Source organism: Xiphophorus maculatus, chromosome 4, assembly GCF_002775205.1.
Source record: "Xiphophorus maculatus strain JP 163 A chromosome 4, X_maculatus-5.0-male, whole genome shotgun sequence".
NCBI classification, from domain to species: domain Eukaryota; kingdom Metazoa; phylum Chordata; class Actinopteri; order Cyprinodontiformes; family Poeciliidae; genus Xiphophorus; species Xiphophorus maculatus.
The window spans coordinates 23,391,293-23,404,595 of NC_036446.1; the positions used below are offsets into that span (position 1 = coordinate 23,391,293).

Genomic DNA, 13,303 nt, shown 5'->3' on the forward strand with positions numbered 1-13,303 from the left:
ACTTGGATAAACTTAATTGGATTACTTGTAACATATTAACTCTTTTTTTTTTAAAAAGTTGAATCACTTAGAAGTGATTTATAATGGAATTAAGCTTTTTGATAACTTTTATGGGATGGAGATCAATATTTCTGTTTTGTCCACTTTAGTTTTGCCCCAGATTATCTTTCTGCAATCATAGAGAGCAATTCAACTTTATTCAGGTCAACACAATCTTAAAAAACATTTATATGTTAAAACAAGATTTCACCAATAACCCCCTGAAAAACAGTCCACAAGCAGAGAGAGAAAATGTAGTGTTACAAAAAAAATGACCTACTCGCAACCTTAAATATAATAACTTTTCAATGACACTGTGACCAGAGAATATCACAATGCTGCTGTGTTTACCTGATGAAACGTTAACCTTTGATGCAGTCAAGTACTACCAAGGACATACATTCATTTAAAACTGAACATCAATTAATTTCACAGTAAACAAACAACTTGATTTGTTCGCCATTTACAACAAAAAACTCAACTGAAAGATTTGCATAATTAAAGGCTCAGCCTTGCTTTATATTAAAACAACAAGTACAATAAAAAATAAAAACAACTCAGTATTTACATACATTTGAATTAATCAGTTTTTCAGTAGTCAGCCACTTGCTATGTAGATCCCTCATTACCAAACTGCATGTCAGAGCACAAACAATGACATTTAGTGTCTTACAGTACAGCAGTGCACTTTTACAGCAGTTAATTTGCCATGTTTCCCCATTGTCTCACACCGTCTCTGAATTAACGCAACAAAAATTTTAGTAAAAACATTTCTTTCTCACACATATTCATTCACACAGACTTGCGCCTGCACTCAAATGCACTCAGGCGACGGCTTTCGCTGCCTCCAGTTTGTCATCAGTAGTGATTTATCGTACAGTCCTTTCTGTGTGTGTTCTTGTAAGTTACATTTTTGAATGTAGATGTTGAACTTTTGAACAGAGGGTTGGTCCCCTGAAAAGAAAGACAGAAAAGACACAACTGGAATGAAAATAATTTATACAGTGAAAATGTTCAGTTTGACTGTCGTTGGGGATCTTAATGAAATCATAAAAGGAACAGTTTTATTTTGTGTCTAATCTGAACAGTCCGGTCTATGCGTTTTACATTTACGTAGGATGAGGGTACAGACCAAGTAGAAAGTCTCTTCTCCAAAATGTCACCATTAACTTGACTGAAATTTGCAGCATTCTACGTGGACAGGGTTAGAGAAGAGAATCGGAAGAAAATATGGTTCCCATTCCAGGCACAGTAGTGGGATCATCATGATATGGGGCCATTTTGTTGGAGTAATGAAGAAGACATGCCGCCTCCAGCCTATTCAACTCAACATGACAGGCGTCCCAAAAAGGACAAACCTGCTGTTTTGCCGTTTTGGAAAGCAAACAGCAGACTAAGTTTCTGGAATGGCCCTAAAGTTGACCCTATTGAAAAGTTATGAATCACATTTAAAAGCTGTATCCATGGCAGGAAACCAATCGTAAAGGAACTCCACCAATGCTGGCAAGAAAAGTGATCAAACGTATACATTTTGACAGAGGCTCCTTGATGGCTACTGAAATTTGTGATTGAAGTCCAACTTGTTATGGGACTTTTAACCTGATATTAGAGAGGATTTCTGCATATACATATCTCACCCTGTGTTTATAATTTTAACCTTCTTCACACTATGAAATAATCTACTATAAATTTCTACTTGTGATTCTTCTGTTTACAATTGATCAAATTTGTTTGCATTATCAGTTCATCTTAGAAAAAGAAAGATTAAAATAATACTTAAAAAGCACAATGCTAATATAACCCCAATGTAACCATATAGCTCATAATGTGTCCATGTATGAAGTCTTAGTAAGTCTTAATAGGATGGCATCTAACATGAATTTGGAGACTGCAGGTTCAATACACATACAATTAGTAACAGCATGGGCGAGTTTTAAGAAACGATAAAATATCACCAGCTATGACTTTTAACCATCAAGGTCTTACCGTCTGCCATTTTACTTTTGCCCGCTCAGCCTCAAACCTTGCCACCTCTTTTCGGTCATGCACCGATACCAGTGCCTTCCACACAGCCAGTAGACTCACACCAATACACACAACAGAAAGGGAGACCCCCAGAATAATCATAGGGATGTTGGGGGGCTCCGGGCATCCTGAAACAAGAAAGAGGAAGAGATATGTCAAGGGAAAGCATTAAAAAAGAACAAATGTTGCTTCTACAGCAACCTTGACACTTATCCACACACCCTTTAGAAGCGTGTATAAAGCATTAAAGTCAATTCATCTGTTATACGATAGATTTCACATGGAAAATCTGACAAAAAAATAATTTTAATCTAAGTGCATTTAATCAATGTACTTTGATTTTTTTAAAGAATCACTGGTGCCATAATCTTGATCAGGGCTTCAAAGGACCTTCAATTAGAAATCCATGATTCCTGTTCTTCTGGAACATAAAGCAACACAGAGGCTAACTTCTTTTAGTCCCTATTAAAAATGGGAAATGAGGATACATTTCTCATTCACCTTTTGATGAACAGGAAATGGTCGCTGTCACAGCACTTTCCAAATAGACTGGAAATGCAGTAGCTTTAGATGATAACCTTTTCAGCAATAAAAACTCCACCTGGGTGTGGCATAAAGCAGACCCGGGTGGGTCTCACATACACTAGCCCACTGCTAGGTGTAGTGAAGAAGCTGTGATTCTGTGGGTCTCTTTTGTTCCCCAAAACTCCTGGAAACCTTGTGAAAGCCCATGGTATCATGGACACTTTAAAATCCCAGGACAATTTAGAATTTTGATCCAACAATCGCATTCAGAACCAAGGTCCGGTTCTGAATGGCCAGGGAGACATCTAGAAAAGCCTGGGTTTGAGGACCCGGATCGGGGGTGCCATTTAATTTCAGAGGATGCCAAATCTGTTGCCTTTTGTTGAGAAACTCACCGTACGTGTGGAGATTGTAGATGACATGTCCCGTCTCGCGCTCCGTCAGATAAAACGACACCTTGCACTCGTTCTCCATTTTGAGCTTGCATTTCATGGAAGCGGTCTTGTCATAATCTTAAAAGCAATGTGAACATATACCTTCATGAGGAGTGAATCTAGTACATACATTTCACAGGTCCTTTTGTACTTAAGCTGAGAATGTAAAAGGATAGTCTTTCTTCCGTTGTGCTGTCAGTTTGGATTTCCATATCAAACGACACAATCTGGTGTCTGCGAGTTACACAAAGACTAAAAAAACCTCCAGCGATAATCAGATACACCTCTCAGCTTGCACATGGACAGCGGTTTTAAAATCAGCCCCTCTATAAAGGATGACCAGTTCCTACAGCTATTCACCGGCTCTATAATAGCTCTACCTGTACAACATGGTAAATAATATGTTCTCCATTGTCCTGTGGAACCTGAAAGGATGCGTCTGGTTTTGTGTTGGAGATGGGGGCACAGACTTCAGATGGACACATGAGTCGACTGAGGTCGGCATTCCTCCAAATCACTGACCCAAAGGTGAAATTTAGCAGGTTGACCCCGATAGATTACAAAACCTGAGCAGTAACATCAAACTCTAAAGGTATAAGCCATTTATACCTTTTCTTTTAAAGCAAACATGTATATAGTATCTATATCCACAGGCATTTCTTCATTAGTTCATTTTAGGTTTTAATTGAACATTTAGTGAAAGTCGACATGTCTGGATTCAAAACCAGTTCCAGGTCCTGTTTTGTTGTCGCCCGGAGGGAAAGTGTGCAGTTTGTTACCGTAAACTATTGCATAATTGTGTCCCGTCAACAGTTAATAACAAAGACTGTTTAAGAAATGTTTCCTTGTTAGTCTTGTAAAAAAAACAACTGAAATACAAGTTTGGATGCCAAAACCTCTTGCTCACTTCAGCACAGCAAACAATGTGAAACTAGTTTCGGTGTTCCCTGCTAACTTCTTCTTCTAAAAATATTTTTTAAGTCACAAGCTCAGAGAACTAAATTAGGTGAATTTTCATCATTTGTCTTTAATTCTACACAGCTCAAAACAATAGCTTGCTTTTTATATTGCACGGAATAAAATTGAACTTAAATAAAACCCCTAAATAAGATATAGATTCCAGTTAATAAGTCAATGATTAATATCTCAAGAGATTTTAATTGTCTTGCAAAACATTTTTGGTTAGTATTATAAAAGTTAATTCTATAATGGGAGAAAAGGAAAAATAAATTTTACATTACATTTGATTGCTTGTTTTTTTTGTTTTTTTTTTTTTAAATAGAAAATACGCCTAATATACCGATAAATGTAAGACCTCTTTATGATTCGAAAATAGTCTACAAAATTGAAGAGTAATATCAAAAAAGTCTCAAGATTTTAAATTAAATAATGAATATATTAGAAGTAATATAGGAAAAATTCCTGAGTTGTAGCCGAGAAAACTCTGTGGGTGAATTAACCATTAATATGACAGTATAATATCAATAAAGCATCATCCAATTGCCAACTTTGGTAAAGGTATATGAATAGCCTGAATAATTTCTACTTCTGTAGCATATTGAACTCAAAAAATGTGGGTATATTTATATTATTGCGGTAAGAAACCCACATGCACATTTATTTTTAACAAAATGTAATCAATCTAACATTTACTCATATATAGCTCAATGGTATAATTTATGCTTTACTTTTTTTAGTTGATCAGAGAGTCTGGGATATTTTTGTACTGCATGACTTCCTTATTGGTTATAAATATAATAAGGCCACCCAGAGGTCCATTGTTTTTAACTTTTAAAATGAGAAAGATGGGCCATTGTACAGACGAGGCAGATGTGTGTTCTCAAACATACCCAAACAATGGATGCTACAGTTGGAGCAATATGTAAGCATTACGAAAGAACTGGGACTGTTTGGTGTATCTACTGTTAGAGAACTGCACCGTAGGGTAGAAAGTGGGGTCACCATGACAACCATTCTTATTTGCACCTTTGTAAGATGGTCCCAATAACTGTGGATGGTGCTGTAAGCGTCAAAAGTTGAGGGTCTGGACCGTGAAGCACCAAGTGGGGCACCAGCTGACTACAAAAATTGCTCTGTTTTTAAAATGCTAATATTTAACAGGCTAATTGCCAATGCGTGTATGCTTTAACATGAAATAGTGGAGGTCACAAGTCGCTGCCAATGTAAATGGAAAAGCCTGTGAACTACTGATACAAGTAGAACAGGTAGAGTTCATTACCTCCAGTTGTGTTTATGGAAAGTTTAGCAGCATTGCAGTTTTGATCGCAGAACCCAAAGTCATCCTTCGCGAGTAGATGACACTCCACACAGCTCCTAATAATAAAAACACACAGAAACAATACAGATGATTCGCCTAGGAAAAACCCTGAAAACTTAGAATTGATGAGGCTCCATCACTAACAGAGAACATAGGAAGAAATCCCAGCGTTAGACACTTATCAACATTTTCCCAAGGCTGCACTCCCTCTCCATCACCAGTAATGGTGGTATCAAATGGCCCCGGCCCTGACAGCTGCTCTACAGCAGAGAAAGGAAATCTTTTAGTGCTGTGTTGGGGACATTAGTGTCTTTTGATGTTACATGGAAGGTGTAGACACATGTGAACAAGAGGAACAAAATGTGATATCCCTGGATTTAAAAGAACAGCCAGATCATGTAGCACAAGGAGAAAACATAACACAAACAGATATAACAATGTTGTATCTTTCCGGTAAAAAAGTAAATATATATCCAAGACAAATTCTTCCGGGTGAAATCCGTATTCACCGAGAAGGAGAAGACGGCGTCAGTTTTTACTCACTGTGCATAAGTGCAGGAGTCTACGCATGTCGGACACCTTTCACACTTTTCTCCCGATGCCCCAGCAACAGAGCAGATGCACTGGCCACAATTGCATTTCCCCCTGCCACTGCAGAGACTGCCGTTTTCCGACATGCACGCCTCCGTGCTGCTGCTGCAGTTGCAGTATTCCCCCGTCCAGCCGGTTTCACAGTGACACTTTCCGCAGTCACACACTCCATGACCTACAAGCATGAAATTCTTCAGGAAACTGGCTCACCCACAAAAAAAAAAGAAATAAGAGACAAGCAGCAGCTTTCACATGCGATAACTCACCTCCGCAGAGTTCTCCTCGGAAGCGAACACAGGAGTAATTGTCACACTCGCAGTACGTCCCGTAGATCCGGCCATAGCTGGATGGATGACACACACACTGGCCGCAGTAGCAGTCCCCCTGACCATTACATATCTCAGAGTCATTGGTCGCGAGGCAGTTACTCAAAAAACCAGTCTCGTCATTGCATTCACACTGCGCTCCCAGAAACCCCGGCTGACACACACACACGCCACAGTGGTAAATCCCCTGGCCTTCTGTGCACTGGCGGTTTGCTGTAGGAAGCCGGTGGCAATCACAGGAGCAAAGAGACTCAAGTTCCACTTCCAAGCTCTCCTGTATGCCCACCGGTTTGAGAGAAAAGCGTCGAACTCCCGATAGACATCCTGAGAGCGCCACGGACACGTTGAACACAACCTGCAGAGGAAAGAAAATGTACCAACAAATTAAATTCAAACTCAGCACTGATTTGTGAAGGTTTCGCTAGAATAACTGTGTTCTAACATCCAGAGAATTGCAAAGTAAGTCTAGAGTTGTTTTTTTTCCCTAACCAACCCCAATCACATGACCAAAAGGCTTTTGGAAACCTTGACATGAGGGACCATGCAGTGCTTTAATAACTAATGTTTTAGACAAGCGTCAGAACTGGTATTTCACTTTCTGAATCAAAACCTGGTTATCCAATACTCAGTCCGTCTTTTGGGGGTGAACATGAACATAAAAATGCTCTCTCTTGCTAATCAAGAGGTGTCATTTATGAGAACGAAGCATGTGCAAACTGAATACCAACAGTAACTCCTGTGGCCTGCAAAGAGGCATAGAAATACACAAAATGAGATTTTTGCAGATCTCATGCAAGATCACCTGATGTTTTGGGGGGTTTTTTAAGTTACAATGAAAAAATGATTCATACGGAGAGACTTAAACTTTGGACTTATGCCTGTCCATTTAGCAGACAATCCTAGATTTTTTATTTTTTAGATTTAAATGTACTTACATTGTGGGGATATAACAAAATTTGCTACTATTTACCATATGTCAAGGCTTGACTAAGACAACTCAGAAAGCAGTTGAGATGTTCACTGCTTATATTACCCGCAGTATATTTTATTGCACGCAGCTGTGTTTCTCATTCTGCTACCTTATCTCTCTTATTAAATTCAGAGTCCTGCAGCACTTTGAACTGCACTGCATGAATGACACACAACAGGTACGAATGCAACAGCAACAAAAGCAGAGGTAACTGACCGTTTCGCCTGGTTTGATGTTGGAGCACCGCTTCAGATTAGGAAAGGCCGTGCCATTTGGACAAATGGTTGCGAAGGACATTTGAAGTTCCTCTGTGTCTCCAAGGACCTCAAGTTCAATCTCTGAACGCAGCTCCTGGAAAACAGTTCATGAACTTCACATTTCGGTAGCCTGTATGGAAAGGAAATAGATACTAAAGAGGGTATTCTCTTGTTTATCCTGAAAAGTAGTCTCTAAGACCATAAATGGTCACCCTTTTGTGACCTGTGACATTCTTGATGATTGAACCTTCAGTAGCGTCTCGCAGGTGAGTCATTGTGCCAGGTGTGTTTAACCAAACAAGACGGCTGACAGAAGAATGACAATCCACACTCAGATGGAGAGCGAGCTGCGTGACGAATGGGCTCTGACAAACCGTCTGGATGTGAACAGAGGGTTAATTTTAACTGTACTGCACGGTGAGTGTTGCTATGGAGGAGAAAAACTAGGACATTTGTGGGATACACCCAACCTAACCCGGATTAGGTCTCTAAGACTGTTCCAAATGTGTGCAGTGCTGTACAGTAAATAACTTTTAAGGTATTTAAAGCTATGTGGCCCAACTATGTCCTCTCTGAGAAACCAAACCGTAATCCAAAATTCCAAGTAACCACAAATACACATTATCTGCAGAATATTCCCCCGTTTGTATTGCGTTCCCTTCAGGCACTGCGTCTACAATCAGAGTGATAACAGGGACCTCTTTCTTTGGATAGCGTGGCTACAAACGGCGTACGTGGGCACAGTAATTAGAGGACTGTGCTCCACTCCACCACCGGTCACTGCCGCCAGGGGGGATTTACAATGCAACACAGCCCAGAGTGACGGAGGGAAGGAGCGGAGAAGAAAGAGCAACGCTGAATCAGAGAAGATCAAACAGATGGGACAAGCAGGAACTCGCCACGAAACATGTCGACGCAAAGCACAGGCTGGCAGTGGAAAAATAAATGCAGCAGAAGAAAGAAGAATGAAAGAGGAAACAAGTGAAAAGAGAAGCAATTCAGGGAAAGACTGACTGTCACAGAGGGCTAAGTTATGGTGAAATGTAGGAGAGGAAAAATTACTTTATCACAGTATCACAGCTGCAAATGCTGCAGTTCTCTCTAGTGCACAGTCTAGATGATCTGAAGTATTAATTTACCTTGTAAGCTGTTACAATCACGTCCAGGATGTTTCTCGAATCTGATGCCAGGACTCCCACTGTGGCGCCAGGTATGAAATTTGCATAGTTCTGAGAGAAAAACAAAAGTAGACAAACTGTAGTGTCGATGTTATAATGTGGGCAGCCCTTCTCAAATTTCCAAAATTAAAAAGCATGGAAATGGCAAACAAAAAAAACACACTGGGCTAGTTCTAACAGGCAGAATATAGCTCAATAGATAAATATGCTAACCTCAGTAAGCATAGACTCCCTAAAGACAAGTAATTTTCAAGCATGGACTTACTCTATTTGCAAAAAGAAAACATCACAGAAGAGAGAATTTACCTTGTAATTATTTATCTGATTCTCTGTCACTGCAAATATTAGGAGGATGTTGTTCTCCACCACTTTATCAATCAGCTGACCGAGAGTCGGATACTCCTGGAAAAAAAAAAGTTGCATTAGCCCATCTGAAGCAAATGATTCCTTAGCTGAGCTAATAATGGGATTGACTGAAGAATAAAAATAAAAAAAAGTCAATAGCTTCACTACCTAATATCTAAAAAAACAACTAAAAATAAATAAGGTTGATGTTATCAGAACATTCAACTGTGTCCTGAGACATGCTCAGATTTGTCACAGCTATGTAATAAAAGACAGACTTGACAAAGTGGTGGGTGCGTGGGTAGCCAGGTTTGAGGGTAGGAATAGAGAAATGTAACTGAATTTATATCAGTTAACAAAAATGTGAAATGATCTGAATTTTCTCAAGGCTTTGGAGAATTTGCAGAGATCTGAAAAGTGGATGAATGTGGTTCCAGTGAAAGAGTTTTGATGACTGGCACAAATAGAAAAATGCTATATAAATTCAATCAATTTACCATTTACAAGTATTAATGGTGCACTCCAAAAATCTGGCCATTGTTGAAAGAAAGCCATTTTATGGCCTTTTTAAAATGTGCAACAACACATATAGGGGACACAGCAAACTGAAAAAAGAGCTCTAGCCAGATGAGACCAAACCTGAACTTTTAGGCCTAGACATGAAACTCTGCATATGGTGGAAAACCAACACTATATATAGACATGAACACACCATCTCAATTTTGAAGCCTGGTGGTGGCAGAATAATGCTGTGGAGATGCTTTTCTTCAGCAGGTGAAACTTTATAGAAAAATGGATGGGATACATACACGATTTGGCAGAAAATCCATTATAAACTTCAAAAGACATGAGAATGCGGTGGAGGCTCACCTTCCTGAACACTAACCCTAAACTCTGCAGCTACTTCAACAGATGAATAGATTTGAAAGTATATTGGAGTGTTAGAATAATTCTTTCGCCCTACATTTAATAGAAATTCAGAGGCAAGACCTGAAAAACACCCTGAAAGAGCTGTAGGTGTAATTACAGCAGAAGATGGCTCTACAAAGTACTGACTCAGAAGGACCGAATACGATTCAAGCACACTTTGGAGATATCTGTGTCGGTCTATCCCATAAGCCTCTGACAAAATAAACATATCTATCGCTGTGACATGAAAACATGTGAACAAGTTTAGTGAATATTTCAGTAAAACACCGTGTTTCAATGTAGGATCTCTGAAATTACAATTTCAAGATGAAAGTATTGGCTTTCACCTCGTATGCCTTCCTTGATGTACCCTTTGCATGCTTGTGTGCAAATTTACCTGCTTTGTGGACATTGAATATTCATTGTTTGCATCCAAGTGACACTGTCCGTCGTTAGGAATCACAATCCCGGCCATTTTACTGTCCATCCCAAAGTGCGAGTCCCCGTCACTGACAAACACCAACAGACGCATGGAATCATTCCTCCATCCGATCCTGTCCTACAAAACCAGCAGAACCCGTTTATTATGATACACGACCAGATACCTGATATCAGACAGAAAATCTTGGAGAAAGTTTTTGTTGTTGTTAATCCTACCCCACAAACAGCCGCTTGCATGATAGCGTCAAAGCCAGCTTCCACATCATCATTATTAGCAGACACACGTTGCTTAGCGATTATCTCGTTGAAACTGCTGGTTCTACTTGTCAATGATAAGACGTGCTTGTAGCCAAATGTTGGGTGGCAAGAAATTCCAAAGTCACTGAAAGAAATCAGGCGTAAAGAAACAAGTAAACTTACTAGAAAGAAGGTGATATTGTTGAAAGCTCCAGTTCATTGCGTCACTTTCTTGCTTTCGAATCTATTAAACACCTGCAGGGGTTGGCCAGCTCTTTCTCAGTGATCTTGATGTAGGGAAGGACGGGCTTTTCCACGAAAGAGCCGAAGCCCATTTGAAAGTTACTGGTGAGTTTGGACATCTCTCTGGACAGAGATGAGCCCAAGTCTTTGATCATCTTGAGATCGTCAATCAAGGAGGCTGACAGGTCCATCATGTAGTACATATCCACAGGATAATCCGCTGTGGGTTGAACTTTAACCTGAAAAGTCTCCACACTGCCTGTGGATACAAAACACACACACACACACACAAAAATCACCTTTTATATTTTTCTGACAATAAGAACCAATCTCCAGATTGTTAATTTCAGATACTCTGAGCTGAATACCTGGTCGCAGCTTGAGGGACATTTTTTGTGGGGAGATCTGAGTGCTGTTGGCATCGTCTGTGATCTTCCCGAGCGGCCGATCCAGGAGGATTTGGCTTTCAGAAACGGGGAACTGAACCTGGTCCCTTGAGCATCCCTTTTCTAGCAAGGAATCCAAAGTGTCACATCGCGATGAGATTGAAACCCAGTCTGTGAAATTCTGACAGGTGAAGAAAACAGTTGCATCGGTCAGAGAAGTTTCTTCTTTATATTTATATATAGCATACAAAGCAACAAGGTCCCGACTATGTAACTTCTTTGCTATTCTATGGGCTTTTTCTGTTGTTTTCTTCCTCATCTCTGGGTACAATCGCGTTTACCTCCTGAGTGCACCAGCCACAGTGAGGACTGAGCTGCAGACATTCATCACAAGTCACAGCACTCACAGTTGAACATGATCCTGCAACACAAGTGAACTCAACATTAAAAAGAGCTTCCACATAAGTCCAATTCTTTTCAAGGAAGGTATCTTAATTTCAGAATGTGTATAACTTCTGGACTTCATTCATATAAAAAAGTTGAACAGGAAATCACATCTAGGAGCTTTAAAAAAAAAAATTCAATATATTGTAATAATTCTGATCACAAAAAATGTGATTATTGGTGTTTTTATCATGTTAAAGAGTCACCAAAAATACGGCTCTTTCTTTGCACTTGACAGCCGAGCTGCCCTTTAATGTTTGCTGACCGAGCAAGGCTCCCGCTTACCCTCCACGGTGTAGATCCAGTGCCGGAGAATCAGGCTCAGCAGTAGAAGCCACATTAGTCCGTGAGATTACTGGGTGAAAAGAAACAGAAGAATAATGTTTCAGGTTGTCTTGTGGGCTATTTCCAGGAGTGAAACCAATCCAGCGCCATGTCTCCTTAGACTGAAAGTGTATACTACAGACAGGAGAGCGCTGCCGAACCGCAGCACCTGGAGGTAGGGAGGAGGTGAGCAGCAGCTTTTACCTGGGCTGTTACTTCCGTCCAGGTGAGACTAGAGAGAAGGCGGGGGCGGGAGCAAATCACAGGCTTTTATTCTGACCTCATCGTTTCCCCTATCGCTTTTTTTGTTTGTTTGTTTGTTTTTGATTATGATTTTAGTAAATAACATAAATGGAGACAGCCTACGCCTTTTGTTTGCCTTACAATACATTATTCGAGTATTCATCTAACTATAATGATACATTTTGTGCACAAAATATAATGAGAAAGGAAACGTTGAGTCACGGAGCTCCAAAGCATATCATTGGGCTGCCGGTTGTAAAGTTGCACAGTAAAAAATGAATAGCAATATTTAGGCTTATTTAGCCTGGTATAGAGAAAAATGCGGGAGTACATTTTTCAAAGTCACTTTCACCAAGGGCTGTTAGTGATGGAGCTAAAACTGTCTCATAGTTCACAAATGAACAGACTAAGATTCACAAATGCACAGGACGAGATTCACACTTGTATTTTTGATGCAAACACAAATATATCTTGATTTACAAGCTGCTTCTGGCCTGTGAGTTGCGCTGCATTTTATGTGAATTTTGAGAATCCCCTGACGTCTCAATCCACAAATGTTTTTTTTTTGAATAAATAGTCTATCTGATTGGGTGATCAGCAACCAATCAGATAGCTTCCTTGTTTCAGCCAATCATATGAACGGACCTTATCTTGGGGTATCATAACGGACGTATGTTATGTTTTCTCCTACATATAATGTTGTTTTTAAGTTATTTAAGTGCCCAAAGGTCTGTATTATTATTATTATTATTATTATTATTATTATTATTATTATTATTATTATTATTATTATTATTGTTATTATTGTTGTTGTTGTTTTCATTTTCTTTTTGGGGTTACCTATGTTTCAGCCAATCACATTAACCCATTCCAACAGCGCTGTAGCCATGACGAAGCACCGACAGTTTAGACAGCGTGGCTTCTGGCAGCGACAGAGGAGCTGTAAGTGAAATATCTAACTTATTATCCATTTATCTCCATGTTATCATTATTAATGTTAATCGATTTAATTGAGCAATATCATCACAAGCCAGCAAATTAAGTGAGTAAGCTGTGCCACTGAGCTATGCTAGCCCGTCTGCATGCTAATAGCGTCAGGCCAGTGTCT

The 13,303-nt window shown here is 39.6% G+C and overlaps 1 protein-coding gene across 1 annotated transcript; it reads right to left on the minus strand.

The window, feature by feature from the left end:
• Positions 1 to 528: 528 nt before the first annotated feature.
• itgb6 (integrin subunit beta 6) lies at positions 529 to 12,137 on the minus strand. Its single transcript, XM_005799766.3, has 15 exons — positions 11,914 to 12,137; positions 11,526 to 11,605; positions 11,167 to 11,365; positions 10,811 to 11,057; positions 10,535 to 10,700; positions 10,275 to 10,436; positions 8,930 to 9,025; positions 8,585 to 8,674; positions 7,405 to 7,539; positions 6,159 to 6,573; positions 5,845 to 6,067; positions 5,263 to 5,357; positions 2,985 to 3,101; positions 2,026 to 2,192; positions 529 to 993 (listed from the first exon to the last, which is right to left on the minus strand). The coding sequence occupies exons 1-15, from the start codon at positions 11,966 to 11,968 to the stop codon at positions 898 to 900; spliced, it is 2,343 nt and encodes a 780-aa protein (XP_005799823.2). The 5' UTR covers positions 11,969 to 12,137; the 3' UTR covers positions 529 to 897.
• Positions 12,138 to 13,303: the final 1,166 nt, after the last annotated feature.